Here is a 19,860-nt window from a genome sequence, read left to right on the forward strand (position 1 = left end):
CAAATATGTTCCTTTAAAAACAGATAAACCGTATGTTAAGCTTGAGAGCGATAAATGTCAACAATTTAGGGAGAGGGGAGATTAATCTGCTGTCTCTCCGGCTGCCAAGTTTTGGAGCAGCAAGTGTTCTGTACTCCAAAATGTCAACCAGCACTTGCATCATTTGTTCCTCGCTCACACCCATGAACATCTTTCCATCCACCACTAAGCGGAGCTGTTACTCTTAGGAAAGACTTTCTCCATAATTTCAAATATGTTTGCAGACAAGACTTTGTTGGCAGTGCCTACAGCTTTCTGTAGGGTGAAAAATAAAAAATAAAGATCTAAAAAAATTAAAAGAAGAGGAGGCTGAAAGCAACCAGTTTTATAGTTGCTTTTGCTCTCCATTTTTGCAGTAGAAATATTTATTATTTCTGAGAGCTATAAGGATTAACTGCTTTAATTCAAAAATAAGCATGCACCAGTATTTACCAGTTATCATGGGATGAACCTATGTCATCATTGTTGTTGCAAAGAATAAGTCTGCATATAACAAACAATGGCTCCATAACTGACACATTCTGCAAACACTTCCATCTGTCTCAGCAGAGGTCGTGTTTTGGGGTGCAGCAAACCAAGCAGAACCTCCCAGCTTGCAAACATCACTGCCAACTAGTTCAGAGAGGATTTGAGGCACCAAGAGAGAACAGTGTGCAGGAGACATCCTGTTACCACCTCTGCACATCACCAAATGACACGTGAAAGGGCAATGTGCTATCAAGCAGAACATGAAGCCTACATGTCCACCATGAACTTCTGGAGAAAAAAAAATAAGATCTGTTGCAACGTCACAGGAAACCCAACTATACCCAAAGGGGTTGGCTGAAAAATATGCTGTCATTGTTTTATCCAGAGCAACTTGTACAGTGACAATCGGTGATGGAGACTTCCCTGATTAAAATAAACTAAGTGAGATAGAAAAGGAAACTCCAGGAAACAGTAACTACACAAGGTTTTGTGTTCATCAAGTCCCATAAATGAAAATAGAAACATGACATTTAAAAACAAAGTATGAACTGCACCTTGCTTTCAGCCCTTTTAAATGTTCAGTCAGTGGCAAACTAAATAAAACTTAGCTGTGGACACCTAAACCACTTCTAATATCAAAAGCAAGAAAAAGCAGCTATACTTTCGAGGGGGGCGGGGGGAGGAAGTAGTAACTGACAAATTTCATTGCTTTTCTATACCTCAGTATACCTCAGTTCTCCAGCAGTGGCATTACTACAACTCAGTAGATAGGTTATTTGTTTTAAAGCTACATAAATAATAAAACTAAAATTGTGTTACTGAGAAACAGACCAGAAGGAAACTATATTAATGAGAAAGAAACACACTGTCTTAATAGCACAGTCCTTTAAGATGCATTTCAAACAGCTGCAGAGGAATCTCCAGGTAAAGCAGCTTCCCCACTTGGCAGCCTTGGGCAGCCCCAGAGTGGAAGCTGCTGGCCAAGGAAGGGGATGGAAAAGAAAAAAGCAGCTCATGAAGCACTGGCTCCATGGAACATAAAGCCTGCTGTTTGGCAGCGTTGTTTGCACAGCCCTGAGGAGCACAGCTCTCTGGGAAGCTCTAGCAGCTCACAGCTCCTCCTGGATCGAGCTGCACGGCAGCCACTTCTTTAGGTTTCACTGTGCACCCAAGGCAGCCCAATTCGCAAGGCAGGGATTCAGGAGAGCAGAGGCACATCGTGCTTCTCCTGCTCTTTTTCTTAGGTCACCAAAGCTGGTCCCACCTCTCCACCCTGCCTCAATTTTCTCATCTATAAAACACAGATGACGAAAGCTGAAGAGTGGCACACAAAACAGACAAGGGAGGGCTGCAGCTCAAGAAGTACAGATGTCACAGCCCAGCTCTGACTTCTTCACTCCCCGGCTCACAGAAAAATAACGTGTCATAACCCATAAAACCCGTGAGTCATAATCCAGCTCTAACTTGTTTTCTCCATTGCTCATAGCCAAATAATGCAAGGAAGACCGATGCTTACCAGGAAAGAATGTGAGTAGTGTAGCATACTGCTTCTCTCTCCTGTACTTCAGTCAGGATGTAGTAACAGGTATTGGAACAAGCCCTTATTACTACAGAACAAAGTTTTACTGTGTCTCAGCAGCTCAGATTTTACTCAAGTCTATTCCAGCATTTGGACACCCTTTCATAATCAATTACCAAATCTTACACGCATTAAAAAAAAAAACCAAAAACATAATATTCCAACTTACGTTCTCTATGACAAACGTCCATTCTTTGTCTTCAAACTCTTCAGCATGAGGATCCTAGAAAAACAAACCAGAGAATTTAAGTCTAAAAATAATCCAGGGTACAAGAAACTGTGCTTCAGCCAAGATTTTTATATACTCATGAAAATATTTTTATCCTCTGGTGAAGATAGAGGGAAATATTTTAGCTAGGACTAGGCTTCCATCATGTCAATGAGATGAGAAAGAAGTTGGTGTATGCCTGCCAGTAAAGACTTAATAAAGACTCCTACAGACACAAGCACAAGGTTCATTCTGATACAGGCTTGTAATTCCATTTCCCTTCAACCCAAGCAAAGAATAAGAATAAAAATAAGAATAAAAATAAGAATAAAAGTAAAAATAATAATAAGAATAAAAGTAAAAATAATAGTAAGAATAAAAATAGTGTATACCTTATTTTAATTTGTGCATTATACCTTTGAAATAAATACCAACCCATATCTTGCAGGTCACAGAGGAGGAAGCCCACTTCTCCTACTTGGCATCTAACCTCCTTGTGCCCATAGCATGAGGGAAACTCAAAGTCACAGCTTCAGCAGAACACCTCATTTCACTGCAAGTTATTCAAATAATTACCCTTACTTCTATTGCACTACACACAAGGAATAAAAACCATTTTCACCATCAGGAAGATGTAATGAGTTTCCTAGATTCAGCATTCATTTCCAATGTCATGAGTTTTCAATCCAGTGTTGTAGTCTATATTGTGCTTGTCTGAAACTAAGGTAATGGTGGAAACAGAAAATCATCTCCTTTGTGCCCTTACCAAGGATCCTAACCTTAAAAAAAAAAAAGACTTATGTCATTAATTTATCACCCAATCGAATGAACTGTAACCAAGTACCTCCTATTTCTCTTGAAAGGAACACAGTGATAAGCCTTTTTCCCTGATACAAAGGCTAATTTTGCTACATCTCTATTTTATCCTATTATTTCTAGTTATAGGAAACCCCCCAACTACTCGTTTGCCTCTGACAGCCACATGTCACAGATACCTGCAGATAAACCTCACTTCCCCATCACTGGTGCTTGCCTTCAATATACATGCTGAAATCCCTCAGTACCCACAGCATTTTCTTGCTGTAATCTGAAGCCCATTTGTGACACTACACCAACTCTATTTTGCTGCTGTAAGCTAAAACTGAAATTGAGATATTTCACTTCTGCTTTGTTTATCTCCAGCAGGACCATCTTTCCAGAATGCTACAAGCCTCACACTCAATCACTGCAGCCTTATCTGAGAACCACCTTATCCAAGTCTTTGCTTCAACCATCCTGCTTCCCTTAGTTCTGCTTTCATGCCAGACAGCCCAGCGCAGTGCTGACAGAATCCAAATACTACAAATACGAATAAATCTTCAGAGAAATTATTAAAAAAAACACAGAATAATTTTAAAACAACATACACAGTTGTAAAGATGGGATGATGTCATCACACATCCATCACATTAAACACCACAACTTCGTGGCATCCTGCATTAGGGAAATAAAGTGCACGATACCCACTGCTCTCCTGTATCCTACATCAGTTCTAAAGATATCATTTTCTGTAATCCAGCTATTAAATACTTATCACTTTTATGAGTTAACCTTGGGCAACTAACTTTTTGTTTAATTGCTTCCTCTGATACAGCATAAAATGACATAATGAGATTTAATAGGATCATTAATCACGTTAGGTTTAATATGCTACTCCTTAATATGTGACTAAACTCTTAAATAATTCCTCTTGCTCGATTTCCTCCATAGCTGCCCTAAACACTATTCATGCACACTGACAAGTGTCCCTAAAGCCCCTTACAAAGTCAGGGCCCAGCATTTTATCTTGTGCAGCAAGCAAAACACCATGATGCTGCCCACACAAGGTAATTACCTATAAACAAATTTCTTCTGCTAACGGCAATAATGCTGATTCGCATCTGGTGCTCTTCTCTGTATTTTTGATAATTGGTTAGAGCAAAATAATAAGTCTACTTAAGAGGCTTCTTAAGGTTTAACGTTAGCACACACCTGAAAGGAAGCTGTGAACACTTCTGAAAGTCCAGATCTCCTAACACACAGAGCAAAAAACACAAATGCAAATCTTCAAGGATCTCTCTAATGAACCTAACCAAAAATTCAGATGACATGAAATATGTTAAGATACATTCTGCATATATTATTTGTATAGTTGTGTATTTTTTCCATTCATATATATGTATTTTATGAGTTATAGCTCTTGCTAGTCTTAAACTGACTCAGAAGCAGAAAGCCCCAAATAAGCTTATACAGATATGCCTCAGCATTTTGCTGTAAGAGGCATGTAGGTGGTTTCACTGTTCTTGCCAACATGCTTTTATTACAAATTGGAGCAGCATGCACTGCCTTATTTCTAGCTAACTTCCACCTTTATTACCTGATCAGCATTAGCAAAGACTTCTACAAATGCAATTATAGCTGCAACAGTTTCTACTGTAACCACCACTTCACCCTTTGGGCTAACACTTCCCTGTATGGTCTCTACAAAAAGGGACAGTTCTGTGAACCTGGTTAATCCTTTGCCTTAGTTTGGATTTGCAGAGGATAAATATCATTAAAAAGCATAACACATACTATCGTATGGCTAACCCATACTCTCTATTCAGCTGTTATATAAAACTCAGATGATGAATTTAGCAAACTATTATTCAAGGACTATACGAATGACTATTTTTTAGGAAAACTGGCTTTGCAATGCAAAGACAAACTCCAGTAGTAACTACAGCAGCCTTTGAAATTTTCACCATATGAAAGTCCTCCATGATAATACACCCCAGAAAGCCCCACATCACCTGCAAGCAGACAACTGAAGATGTGCAGCTGGAAACACCTGAAAACAAGAATTACAAACATTCCTCATTCTCAAGCATCCTCCTGAAAGCAAACACTAAGGAAGACCTCCTTAAAAGCACAAGGAACTGTCAGCCTCTAACATTTTTCTCAGCCTGGAACTGTCTCATACCATTACAACCCCACTAACACAGAAGGAACATGAGTCAGCCAGAGCCAAACATTTTACTGATAATACTCTATCAGTGCTCTGCAAATGCACTACTATCCTCCATCCAATAATCACTGTGGTTTTACCGTGAATTGAAAACTGCAGTTGGGTAAATGGACTGAAAGACTGGCCATTTCTCCTTCTTCAACTGCATTAAAAATATAAAGAAAAAAATTAATCACTTTTAGCACGTAGAGATCAGCCCATTTTCCTGTTTTTCTTTCCGTGTACATTCATCTCTAAATATGATATTCCTCTTCAGAATCTTCAGAAATAATTCTGGAGCTTTCTTTTTTGTTTTTATTTTTTTGTCTGGCAAGTAGACTGTCTTAGTGTTCAAAACCATTGCTCAGGTGGGAAGTCAATAGGAACTGTGTAAAGGAGAACACACATCACAGTTCTGCAGTGAGTCTCTTGGAGAATTGCATCCCCTGCTCTCTTCTCAAGGTCAGTGCACTGCTTTATCCACCAGCCCATATCACACTTTCCCAGTAACTCCCAGCTGCTTTCCTAGAGATATGCTCAATAAGCTCAGTTCTCCAAACTTTGCTATCCAATCCCCTCATCAGCCTCTTTTCTGCAATTCCATTCTGTCCTCTCATCTGCCAACTGCCAGAAAACAAACAGTTCATCCAGAACAGGGCAAGAGAAGAGCAACAAGGAATTTGTGTACCACATTTTTCTGGCTGCTGTTGATCAGATCAACCCATTCTGCAAGGGGCACTGTCAAGAAGCAGATCCTTTCTGCAGTGCATAAAGTAGCTCAGAAGACTGAAGAAGTTTACGCAGTCCACAATCTGCAGTTGTTTCTATTTAGAATCAGAATATTTTGAGTTGGAAGGGATCCATATGGTCCATCAAGTCCAATTCTTGGCTCCATGGAGGACCACCGAAAAATCAGAACGTATGTCTGAGAGCACTGTCCAGAACTCTGGCAGCTCGGTGCCACGACCACTGTCCTGTGGAGCCTAACTACCCTCTCACTGAAAAACCTTTTCTTGTAAGAATAAAAAGAAGGTATCACATACACGGAACTGCTCCTCCTCCTGCTCGGCAGAGCATCCAGGAAAAACCTCCCAGCTGTTAACATCTGCAGCATTCTTCCTTCCTTCCCTGTGCCCCCTCCCTAAGCTTTCCAGGCTTTTGAAGCTTGTCCTTCCATTATATCACTTCATGCCAGCCTTAATCTTTGGTCTTTCTTCTGAGGAAAGAAAGGACTTAAGGACTGTCATACTGAATCAGATCAAGTGACGACGGGGTTTGTGATCCTTCTCTGCCAGAGACCAATAGCAGATGCTCCAGATAGTCCTACATCTGCCCTCAGCACTTGTACCTGGCTATTGGAAGCTGCAGAAGACTCAGAATTTGACCCAATTCCTATTGCTTTCTGTGTTGTTTATATAGCTCTGATTAGTGTAGAAAAATGACATACGGCTCTGTTGAGTTTTCTTCAGAGTTTTCAGAAGGCAACAAGTGCTGAGCAGACCTACCCCTGTATGTCACCACCACAAGCTCATGAGCACCTGCAGTTCCCCATAAAGCCCCCAGGCTAACAAGACAACAAAGGTTGACCTTTTCTTTTTTTTTTTAAACAAAATTTTTCAAATAGCCTCCACAGTAACCCCAAATATTAAATTACTTAGTGTACAAGCAGAACTTTGCACCTCTCCTTTTTCCCTCAACTTATCACTTTTATATCTGACACGGACCATCTTGTCTTATCTATGGCTGGTTTTCTCTTATGGATTAACCTCTACGGAGTCAGGTCAAAGCCAGTGGTCTCTCCTGAACAAGTATGTTCCGAACCTCAATTTGCTCTTCACTTACAAGAGATGACTTTATTGAAGACTTTTTTCTCTCCTGAGACAGGGGAGAAGAAAATGCAGAGTAACACTAGTGAAATACAGACATTTGTTACTCCAAGCTACATTACATGAATTTGAGAGTGATGTAAAATAAACTTACTAACTTCATGGGAAAAAAATACTGAAGAGAAGCAGCTTTTGCAGTGAGACAGATTTTGTTTATGACAAGGAAACTACGTACTGTTTATTAGTCAGAAAATGGCTTTGTGCTGTGTGGTACTACAGGGTATGCCTGTTCATCTCCAAGCAGAAAACACTCTGCAAAGATGCATCACAGATATTACAGCTTGTTCATGGGAATAACTGATGACATGCATAGAAGTCAGTTGTCTTTATTAATGTTTGAAATTATAAACTTACACACACACACACACACACTCAGCCTGAAACAAAGCTAGAGTTACAGAATTCCCCCAGACCCACATGCTCTCTGCTGCAGTGAAATCTACCTCTCCCTCTTCCAACTGTCCCACACCCAAGCTAAATTTTGAAGGAGGTGAGCAGTATAGCAAACTTCTCAAAGACCGAGAACCACAACACATCCCACGCCTTCATACTGCAGGGAAAGGTGGGATTTCAGGAACAGTCTGAAACCTGGCAACAGCTCCCATTGCTGGGCTATGGGCTGGCAGGACACAGAGCTGTTCTTCGGATTGCCTGGGGCTGCTAACCTCACCTGCCCCTCCGGGCTGCCCTCCTTGCTTTATGCTGCACAGCTCTCACCTTGACTTGCTGGGACTTTTTTCTGTGAAGCAAAGCCTCTCAACTTAAATTCTAAAAAGAAAACAGACAAGAACACCTCAAAGGTGATAGATTCCTATTTGTGCATACTGAAGGGCATACACTCAGTTTCTGTGTTGTAATTAAAGTATGACTGAGGCTGTCAAGAAAGACAATGGAATTTATTCAGATAAATATGTGGGGATGGGAATACTGGCAATCATGAGTCCCCTTTTCTATCTATTTTATTCTTATTTTACTCATAACTGACTGTTTTGTCCTTAGAAGACCATGCCATTCAAAAAGTCTTTTCTCAGACTTTGGAATGAAGAGCTGGTAGTCTTCCCTGTTGTTGCAACAATACACTGGTGTGATAAACCACATGTATTACTGACAAAGCAAGGGCTGTTTGTAATCAAGAGAGGCAAAGTCCATGCTTACTCCAGATGAGCAAACATTTTTGCTCAGGAAGTTCACTTTTAGGCTAGAAAATAACGTTGTTGCAATTTAAATACTCATAGTACAACTGACACCCACTTGGCTTTGCTAAAAGCACTGACCTTACCTGACACAAATATTTCTCATATGTAACCTCTCACAGTTGATATAAGCATGTGTTTGTACATATAAACACTAATATGCAGGGTTGCACACACAACAGCTAAACCTTGCTTATGTAGGGACTCTGAAAATGAACTTCTGGAGCACTACCATGGCAACAGTGAAAAATGTGATTTCAGTTAGCTTTTCTGGCATTTGTGGATCTTTCTAAGAAAGCATTACAAATCATGGACTTAAAATGCATGATACATTTACTGTTTCGCAGTGCTTCTTTCCTCCCATTTTAGCTGAGAATTCCAAGACATAACCAAAGAGCAGTGTACAGCACAGCTGAGAAAGAAGTGACACTTTCAGAATAGACAGAACTTTTCATGTGATGAGCACTTCAGCTGGATGGACAGAAGCCAGAGCTAAGTACGGGACACTCAATCAGTGGATCCCTTTAATGCTTCTCCCTACATGACTTCAGAGCATTATGAAGTTTTACTAGAAATCCAGAATTAAGTGGAAGGAAGTAAAGTTTTTTATTTATTTGAAATGAAAGTTTCTTAAGTGAAGGTTATTTTTTCTTCAATACTTGCTCTGTTTGCTTAAGAGTTACAGATACACTGTTGGGAACAAACTAACACCCAAAATAGGGATTTGCAGATAGTGCAAAGTACCTCATCTGCTGACCCATCACAGGCACTTCCCCAGCCAGCTCTCAAGTGTCCGTAGGTGACTACTGAAGAGGATATTCTTAACATTCTCATCAGCACTTGAAACCTCAACTTATCTCCTAATCCCACCAGCAACACATTTCAACAGCCACTTACTAACACACAGCCACCACACTGTGAATCATTTCCCAAAACACGTAGCTGTCTATTTTGGAGTCTGCTCTTCCTTTCCCTGTGCTTCTATTTCAAACAGCACCACTGCGCTCATTTGTTATCTGCGATTGCTACAAAGCTCTGTCAGAGAACCTGCTCCCATCAGTAGGTTCGGAGCCCGCAGCTTCCCTCAGCTTCTCAACTTGTAGCATAAAGGGACAACCACTGTTTCTTAAAACAAGGCCACATTAATTGTGGTTGTTGCAAAGTGATAAATGGTCACAGGGAAGGAGTTCCTAAAGGAACTTAAGGATGGCAGGAGACAATTCTTTTTCTGAGCTTTACAACTTTAAGGGTTTTAGCCTCCCTCCCTCCAGCGGAAATGATATAAATACCTAACTTGGAAGTCAGCTCCCAAAAAGGCTACTGCAGTCTGCTATTACATGTTTCTAACTCCTCTGGTGCCAGCCAGCCAATCCATCAACTGTGCAAAAAATAGCTAGATCCTTTTGACCATCTTCACCCAGAACGTACCAGCTACAGAAACAGCAGCTCCTCCGGTGCCAAGACAGAACTACACTACAGCTGAATGCTGTTACAGCACAATGCTGTTACAGCACTGATGCCATGCTCTGCCAGCAACAGTATTTCACTCACAGCATTTCACCCAGGCTGTCCTCATGGAGACAAATAGGGGCTTCTTCTGGTGCATTACCCAACTTGCACAAAAAGCACTGCTTTGTCACACATGCAGATCCTTACAGGGGGAAAAAAAAAGTGGACTTGGTCAATTATGGGCACTCTTCTTGGAGGAGCCAAAGGATCAATTTGAGCAGATTTACATAAAAGCTGCCTGAGACTATTGATTTTTTAAAAAAAACAAAACACTGAGATCAAGCAAACTCTGTACTTGCTCCCCTAGAGATAAACGTGCACTGTTTCCAGAAGGCAAAGCCCATGGGGTTATTCACATTCCTTCTCTCCACCCAGACCAACTTTCACGGTAGGTAGGAAAAGAGACAGACTCAGTTCTGGAGAGAGTGGGTGGGGAGACAGCAGCCCAGCACACAGGTCCCTTTGCAGTCACAGTGCTGGGTACGTTGAGGCTGCAGAGAGGCACGGCGCAGGCTCCTTCTCTCTTCTCACTGCCTGGTGCGAGCCCTCACACTCCAATACCCAGCCCTGAAGTGGCGCAGCTAGGAATAACAAGGCAGTGTGGGATGGCAGGAGAGGGGTGGGAGGCATTTGTATTCCAGAGCCACCGCATTGCAGAGTTGCAATCAAACAAAACTTCATTTCTACCTCCTCACATAACATGCTAGCACACACATACTGAAGAACTATGCGCATTTCTGCTTCACTTTAACTGTAAAAAATATTAAGTATCATCTAATGCCTTACACAATCACATTCAGATTATACAGATATGCAGCATAGTCACATAATGGTTTTAAATGACTTAATCTAAGCAGAGGCCCTTGAAGCATGCAAAGGCAAACAATTTCTGTTAGTGAACTTTTGAACTTCAGTTGAAGACTATATGTCTGCTATGAAGAGAGACAAATTTATGACAGCATCACCAGCAACCCAGGAGGTTTCCTTTCATTGGCCATACAAGGACAAAAATATATAGGAGAGAGTTCCCCTTCACAATCTCAAGGAAACAAATCACAAATTCAGATCTGTGAGCTTAGTGGCTAACTAGAAGCCACTTCTAACTAGTTATTCAGGGAAGTCCCAAAAACAGGACACAGAAATAACTTCTGCCCTAGGCTGTATAGGGTACAGTTATAAATAAGGACGCACCATCCAAAGCTGCAGTTTATGCAGAAAGGACTCTGTCCATCATTACTGGGGAATTAAATTCTAGCATAACAATCCATTTGTCTCCTTGCTTTGGAGTCACATAAATAAACTTTTCATGAAATTTGAAGCTGGATCCTTCTTAATCAAGATAGAAACAGAGTCACTGCACTGCAGCTGAAAAGGAAGTCTAGAAATGGCTGTGTTTTCATGACTTCTGGCTTATAACATTTAAAGAAAACCAATCAGACTAAAACCCATGCCAAGCATTTACACATGTACTACGTGCATACTCACACACGTACTCAGTTCTACGCCAGTGACTCACTGTAACAACTCAATGGGATATTTCAATGTTAACTGCAACAGCAACCTTCAGCAGGACACAGACCATCCTTCTCTGCTGTGGAACTCAGGTTGTGCAGGTAATGACTTAACCCACAAACATGTTGGTTTTTTTTTGTTGTTGTTGTTTGTTTTTCTATGTTGCTTACAAAACATGGAAGATTATTCTTAAAAAATACATACCTTAAAAAGTGTCACAGTAATCTCAACGTTTTCAGGAACAGGCCATACCACCACCCCACGGTATGGGTTTTTGATTCCAGGCTGCCAGCTATGAGCCTAAAGAAAGAAAAGAAACAGCTGTCTTAAAAGCTGTCTTAAAACCATTATAAGGGTGCAGACCTGACTCAGCAGCACAGGCAGGTGCAACAAGCCGCTGACTCCAAAAGGCTGCTTTCTTAAATGCATGGCTCCATGCAACACTGTAAAGGACATCATTAAGAATGGGAGTTAGGAAACCTGGACCACTAGGAGCAAGAGCTATTTTAGTGAACCCAAGTTGCCCTTACAAGGTGCTGAGCTCTGGCTTTTGAGTACACAGCACAGAGTGAGATACTCAGAGCCCTGTAAAAATCAAGGCTGTAAAGTACAGAGCTTCTGTAACAAACCGTGCTTTATTTTGGCTTTATTCTGATGAGGAAATGTTTTACTTAATGAAAATACGGTAAGTGCAGTACAATGTATGGGCACTGCCACCTTTACACCTGATAGAGCAAAACAAACCACAAGACAAGAATTTATAATACAGATTAAATACTGCTACAATACTTAAATCCTTAAGAATTAGTAGGCTGAGGTAAACCTAGAAAGAATAATTTAAAAACACAGTAAAATAGCCTGAGAACACATTTATCTTTGCTCATCAATTTGGACTGATGCAGGATCAGTACTGAAGCTGTAACAGCTAGTCCTGAAAAATGCCAACTGTGAGTACTTCTGTTTCAGAGTAAGCTTGGAAAAAGTCATGTTTAACGTCACCCATTTTGTGATGCTGTAGGACAAATGAGAGAGGAGTGCTGATGCACAAGTGACTGCTGAGTAGTAAGGCTGTTATTAAAAACCTGTTGAAGTTTCATCAGGAAAGAACAAACAATCTCACTACTGTTATCTGAAGCCAATTAACGAGGCTTTTTTTCTTTTTCTTTTCCTTGAAGCTCTAGAGCATCCCTGCCCATTACAATTTTATCCTTCTGTCACTCAAATCCTCAGATTAAAACTCCCTATTTGCTGTAGTAATAAGACTAGAATAGGGCTTGCCTCTCAGGTACCCTTAAGGCTTAAACAGGATTTTGCTACATCAAGGTGTGAAACAATCCTATTCAGCAACCTAGAGGAAGCACCTCTGCACTGTGTCCTCTCAGTGCCAGGTTTGTGTCTGGCAGCTCCATGGCGTGTGTCTGCCACCCCAGGTGCTCCCCACACTCAGCTGGGTGCAGCAGCACCAGCACACCTCGGCGGCCTCTCCTAATCCCCAGCCTGCACAAAGCTGAGGTCTGCAGATGAGGCAAAGGTGACAGCAAGTGCTGAGACAGCAGAGGCAGAAGAGGCGGGATGGATGGATGGAAGCAGAGGTGGAAAAGCTGGGAAGAGCCATGAAGCTGAAGAATGGGGAAGCTGTGGGCACAACACAGCCTAAGCAAGCACCAGAGAAAGGAGCCCTGTCTGCCCACGCAGCCATACACTCACTGCACACTCATTTCTATCCAAAGATCTTTGTTTTCTTGCTGAATATCACCAACTCCCTTGTGATTTTATCAGAGATTTTTGCCATCTTTGTTTTTTTGTTAAATCTCCAGCTCTCAAAGATGTCTAATTAGATGGGAAATTTCAGCAAGTTTCTATGTTTTGTGCTTGCAGAATCCAATTAAGTATACTGTGGCTGGGGACACCTGAGGAAGGTAGGGGAAAAAAACAGCAATATGAGAGAATCCAATTTCTACAATTCTTATTCCATGAATTCCAACCTAATCTCATTTATTCTTCGGCAGACTTGGATGAACTTTTTAACAGCTGAGCAAACAACACTGCTCATAGCTTTACTCTGAGAGTTTATTTTATACGAAGAAGCAGCTTAGTGAGCAGTAGAATACACTGCAGCAGCTGCCATCCCCACAGCATCAGTCCCAGCCCCACTCACTGTCCCTTCCAGCTCCCAACACCATCCCCTTTGTCTGATGGGGATGTGCAATGGGTACAGGGCAGCAATCAGCTGAACGTGTGCTCACCTGCAGTCAGGCTGTCATTGAATCACACAGAATCACAGAATGGTCTGGATTGGAAAGGACCTCAAGGATCATCAGGCTCCAGCCCCCTTCGCCTCCCACCACAGGCAGGGCCACCAACCTCCACACTTAATACTAGACCAGGCTGCCCAGTGCCCCATCCAACCTGGCCTTGAACACCTCCAGAGATGGGGCATTCACAACCTCTCTGGGCCGCTTGTTCCAGCACCTCACCACTCTCTTCGCAAAGAATTTCCCCCTGATATCCAACCTAAATCTTCCCTCCTTCAGTTTAAAACCACTTCCCTTGTCCTGCCATTATCTACTCTTCTAAAGAGTTAACTCCTCTCCTTGGGTGTCACCTTGTAAGTAGGCAACATTTGGACAAAAATGGACAAAACCAGCAGCTTCTCCACTACAGAGGGAACTCCCCCCTCTTTCCAGATGCCAGTTTTCACAAAGCTAATGGCACCTCTGGAACTAGCACCTTTCGGACAGTTTTGGCTGACGCAGACACATACCAAACCTCTGCTGTCTGAGGCCCAGATGCTGACAGCCTGCTTAGCCAAGGATCACCTTTACAAAATGAACCAGAAGGTGAACACTCATTGCTGCAGGCAAAGCTTCATTTCAAGAACTGCATCAACATTGCCTCCTATCAGAAGAGTTGGTGACAGGCAATACACACACACACACACACACACACACACACAGATAGACATGATTTTCTGTCACTGCAACAGGCACATCACCGGAAGCGACAAGCAGGAGACAAGTCCCAGCTAATGAGCTTTTAAAGCAAAGCCGTCCTGTGATCAGCTGAACATCACTAAAGCCTCCTTTAGCTTTGAAAAAGAAACACTGTACCTAACAAATAGCCAACAGAAAATGGTAACACTGAAATTACATCTGGGCCGTTGGGAAGGGGAAAGGGAAAAGGGAAAACAAAGGGGGGAAAACGTAAGGGAAGTGCTAACAACTCAACAATAATTAATAAGGGCGTTATTCTAAGGCAGTTAGATTCTAATGCAGACCTCCACAGTGCAGTTTCTTGAAATTGCATCTGATTTGTTCTGCCACCATTTTAAGCCCTCCCCCCACAGCCCCTTTGCTACATGAGCAGGATCAGGCCACCTGCCCAGAGCAGGCCTGTCAACGCTTTCAGCCCCGTTCTGAAAGACAGCTTCTGGCAGGGCTCAGCAAAGGCCCAACGCGCCTCTGCAGCACTCCAAGCCAGCTCCCATCTCCAGCTCCACTCCTCACCAGGCTGCACGGCCAGGCAGGCTTCTCCCTCATCTCCTACTCATCCTCACTCGCGTTCCCTCTCAGCCCATCCCTGCAGCAGAAGTGATCTGGTGCACTTAAGTGCCTCCTGCACAACCCTTCCCTCCAGCAGCTCCCAAACCAAAGGGGTGAGAATCAAGGCCCACAGCAGAAATGCTCTGTTGAATTTCCAGGAGAAAAACAACTGCTCCTTTTTTCTGCCAGGGAAAACAAGAGGAAAAGACATAGTGTGAGGGCTAGTTTAAATAAGGAAACAGGAGCTACAGGAGGGGTTGCTGAAATGCCCTATAAATAGACTTGGACCGTGACTGATCGTCCAGCCTGCTGCACTGCTTGGCACAAAGCAGAGGCCTGCTGAGGAATAAAGCTGCTTAAGACAGCACCTGGAGGTGATCCTACAGACTCTCACGGGCACTTCAGGCTACCCAGTTCTTTCTCCAGTTTTTTTTTTCTCTAAAATGACAACAGTTACAATCTGGACAGCTTACTTTTCTATCTACACATCTGTGATGCTGGGAACTTCTCAACTGTTCTGACCTGGTTGAACTGGGAAGATAAATGAGGCACCTCTATGCTTTGGGTCTCTGGTTCCAGCAAGAGAAGAGCCTTTAAAAAGAGACTGAATTGAGCAGCTTTCAGGGCCAGATGATGAAAATGCCCAGCGTTCCTCTTAACACACCTTCCTGTGAACACCTTCAATTCACCAGCACGCACCTGTTACAAATGTTATTATACATCCATGTATTCCTGCTAAAAAGCTACAGAACTGCTAAGCTCAGAAAATGAGCAATAACTGTAGAAAACAAGTTTGCTAGCACCAGGCTTGCTGTTCAATCTTCATGTGACTCACACACATTCGTGACACATTCATTGAACACATGATTCATGCTCTCTTTCCCCAGACCTTGCCTTATTTGCTACCCATGGCAGAGGATGCTCAGTTAGTTAAAAACCAGCCCTTTCACCTCCCCTTCATGTAGTTTCAGGCCTCATCTCTATATGAAACTGAGCTCAGAGTTATTTTTCCTCATGGCTTTCTGGGACATCTATCCACCTTCAGCCACTGCACCTCCAAACGTCACTTTACAGGGTCCCTGGAGAACAGGAGGGTATTTTAGTCTCCAATTTAGTCTCCAAGCAGAGACAAAATAGCCAGTTCCCACTGATTTTGCACATACTTAAATCAGTTAGGACCGTACCTCACAACGATTAAGCATCAAACTATCTTTTCTTTTGTTTTCCAACACCTAGACTTCTTTTACTTCAGTTGCAATTAGGCTGCTCAACATTGCTGCAAGTCAGTCACTATACTCTAGACACCTACTAAATGGAAAAGTGCATCAAATCCAGCTTCAACATTTTGCCTAGCCTCAGCCAAAGCATTGTAGATTATTATGTTGATGTGACAAACCCGAATTCCTCAAGGCAGCATTTTATCACATCACAGTGAGGCAGCCTTTTTTGTTCGTTTCCTACACCTCCTTCAACAAACACCCCCGACTTCCTTACCAAATAAGTGGTTTCACTCACTGCTCAATTTCTGTGCTCTAACTATTCTCAGATTAATGAGGAGTCAAAAAACAATTTGCAGTTGCATTATTAAAGGGTACATCACATGCCTAAAAGACTACGTGCCAATATAAAAATGACTCACACTAATTTTGAGTGCTTGCATTTGCAACCCTACATTACTTCCCTAATTTACTAGTAAACCCAAAGGCTCGGGAGTACCATTACCAAACTGCACTGGTGGCAGGCAGTCACCAGCATGCTGGAGCCACAGAGTGCCTTTATAACACCAGTCAGTGAAAGAGCTCAGAGTAAGGGCTGGCACTTGGCAATAAAGGAGCCAGGAAAGGCAACAGATGGCCAAGGATAACAAAACAGGTGGTCCCACTGTTGCTTTATTGATGGCGTGTCCTCAGAGTGCTGGGTGGGCAGCTCGCGTGGACAAGGGATCCTTTCTACTCTCTACATACAGATCCCTTACTGTACTCCCTGTCCCTCTGCTTCTCCTGGCTCTGCTCTCACTGTTGAAGTCCCTTCCCTGTTTGCAGTGTTGTTCCTTCTCCTTTTCATTAACAGCTTTTGAGAAACCTGCAGCAGAATGCTGAAATCACAGGAAAGGCGCTTTCTCTCCACTTTGATCAATAAGTATCTTTGAAGAATAATTCTGTAGGCTCTCAAGAAGCAAGAGCAAATTTGATCCTTCAGAAGTGTGTAATAGAAGCATAAGTCTGCATGTGTTCACAGGGATAGCAGAAAGTACCTCCTCAACATCACGGCAGCAACTCTTTTCAAATTGAAATTTCCTAGTTCAAAGCCTGGAAATTCAAGAGCATCTCAATGAAATAAAGGTAAACATATTTACAACATATTTTTCCTTGTTCAGTACCAGAACAAAGACTTTCCTTCTTTCAGAATCCAGCAAAGGCCCACCAAGATGATGAGAGGAGAACAACAACCCTCAGAAGAGGAGAGACTTGGCAGTCCCACCCCAGCCTACAAAAGGGGATGCTTAGCGGGTTCTCATCCGTATGTACTCGAAATGTCTGAAGCAAGGCTGTGAAGAAGTCAGAGCCAAGCTCTGTTCAGTGGCACCCAGTGAGAGGATAAGAACACATTGGACCACAGCAAGCTCCTCCTGACCACCAGGTAGCACTTCTGTGCTGTGCGGGTCATGGAACACTGGCACAGAGACCCAAAGGCAGTGGGGTGTCATCTTTGGAGATCTTCAGCAGTCACCTGGACATAGTCCTGAGCATCCTGCTCCGGGCAGCCCTGCTACTGGACGAGGTAACCTGCAGATGTGTCTTCTAACCTTGAACATTCTGCAGGTCTGTGATTGATGTGTTACAAATATCCTTCATTATCTCTAGCTATACCAGAAGGTCATAAAAGAAGTCTCTACAGCATCTTTACTGTAAAACCTCATTCCTTTCCTCCTCCTTCTCAAAGAAGCTTAAAAACAGAACATTATTAATGCTTGATACTCTTTGAGCCCAAGGTCTGTCAAAAACAAAGTAAGAGGAAATACTCATTTGACTTGCTTCCAAGGAGGTAATTAGATGAAATAAATGTGTTGAATAAAGTATTTTACTGGCAGGATGACCAAGAGATCAAGAACATTTATTGATCTGCAGTCCTGGACCCAAGCAGCTCAGACTGTATCAACTACCTAAGCTTTAGAATTAATTGTACCCTCTATTAAGGCCTTAATGCCACTCAACCTCTTTTGAAGTACCTTTGTGGGCTATTACTAGGCAGGAACTAATGAGTTAGAGAGAGACTCCAAGTCCCAGGCAAATGTGCCATTTTACCTGAGAAGCGCATCTGCTTGTGGTTAGGAAAAGAATGGACACATGCAAAAGGACATAAAATTGTAAAAAAAAAAAATAATAATAATAATAATCATAATTAAGGCCCAGCTGAAATAACCTCAGCCCAAAAGCTGAGCTAGTGTTGGGAAACCCTCAGTTCAATGAAATGTTGGTACCTACACTATCATGTCTGTAACAGCACAGGCAAAAACCCATCTCCTTACAAAGCCTCACTGAAATTTTATTAGGCCTTCTGTTTTTGAAGATCTCCTAAAATCTCAGCAAACCAAATTAATGGACAAAAATCCTTCTTTTCATTGAGCACGCAATGCTCGTATAAATACTGAATTTTCTGTTCTGCATTACCTTCTCTCCCTGTGCTATAGAAACTACGGGAAACAAGCAGAAAAGCCACAATGTACATTTACATCAGAAGTTACTACCTAGATAGACATCATGCTGTTATTTCAATGTAACCTGAGCTACTTTATCCTTCAGTGAAAGGCAGACAGTCTGACTAGCTTTGCTCAAGAACAAGAACAGCTATCTTGGCAAAGGTGCCAGACTAAAGTCCACACCTTTGTGTTTACTCGCCACGTAACACCTTTGGGTTTTCATACTCCAAAGCAGAAGTTAGGATGCATGCACTGGAATAGGCATTTGGTTGTACAGTTATTTTCAGTCAGTAATACGGCCTTAGAAAACAAACCTTAAAATAGTTCAGACTTCCATTTAGAAGACAAAACATAGGAAAAACACATGACAGCCAGGAAAAGAAAGAAAGAAAGAGAGAAAGGTCTCCTAAGCAGAGTAGGAAACCATATATAGTGTTTTCTAAACATTTAGATTTTTCAGTGAATATTTCAAGATACATTCTGTGTTACAGGTGTCCTCTCTCCACTGTCCCAGAGTTCTTGGGAATATCACTGAGTTACAAACACATGAGCTTTGACAACCTCTGTTTAACAGAAATATTAAGGAATTGTCCCAGACCTCCTCTTCTGGATAAGATCACATGCCACAGGCCTGACCAGGGTGAAAAGCAAAGCTGTGGGCAAAGTGGAGAGAAGAGACCAGCACAGAGCCCTTCTATGCCCTGCAGGCCTGCCTGGAGTTGGGACTCATCATTTCTCCAGCTCATTCAAGCTTTCCCCCTCTCAGTTAGCAATATTTGGGCAGATGGAGAACAACCCTGCTCCAGAGGACACAAGTTGACAAAATAAGTCCTCCAACGTGAACAGTGTTTGCTGTCTTGCTGTATACATGCAATAGGTTCCCCACCTTCCCATGCACAGCAATAACTGACAGCTAGGACTAACAGACGATTTTACTCCAATTAATTGGTAATATAATCCCACAAAGACACGGCCACATTAAACACTGCAGATATTTAGAAATCTCTGCTGTTTGTTTCAGTCAAAGTGCAAGTACAGGGCATTTGTTTTTAGCTTAATTTTCTACAGAAATAGATCCATAAAAACAATTGTCCATCTCATCTTCCCCTTCTACTCAGGCCCAAAGGAGATTCCAGGCAAGATAACTGCATCTCACCACCACAGCATTCAATACACAGTGTACACAAACTAAGCACCTTTCAACAGAGGCAGTACTCTAA

The 19,860-nt window shown here is 42.2% G+C and overlaps 1 protein-coding gene across 9 annotated transcripts in view; it reads right to left on the reverse strand.

The window, feature by feature from the left end:
- The window catches only part of EHBP1 (EH domain binding protein 1), a 190,508-nt gene that overhangs the window by 145,759 nt on the left and 24,889 nt on the right, over positions 1-19,860 (reverse strand). For all 9 annotated transcript variants that reach the window (XM_019612557.2, XM_031552304.1, XM_010706463.3 and 6 more), the window contains exons 3-4: positions 11,603-11,698; positions 2,256-2,309 (exon numbers count right to left, since the gene is read on the reverse strand). In XM_019612557.2, the coding sequence (XP_019468102.1) occupies positions 2,256-2,309; positions 11,603-11,698 (150 nt within the window). The remainder of the gene's footprint in view (positions 1-2,255; positions 2,310-11,602; positions 11,699-19,860) is intronic.

The sequence above is a fragment of the Meleagris gallopavo genome, chromosome 2, assembly GCF_000146605.3.
Source record: "Meleagris gallopavo isolate NT-WF06-2002-E0010 breed Aviagen turkey brand Nicholas breeding stock chromosome 2, Turkey_5.1, whole genome shotgun sequence".
Taxonomy (NCBI): Eukaryota; Metazoa; Chordata; class Aves; order Galliformes; family Phasianidae; genus Meleagris; species Meleagris gallopavo.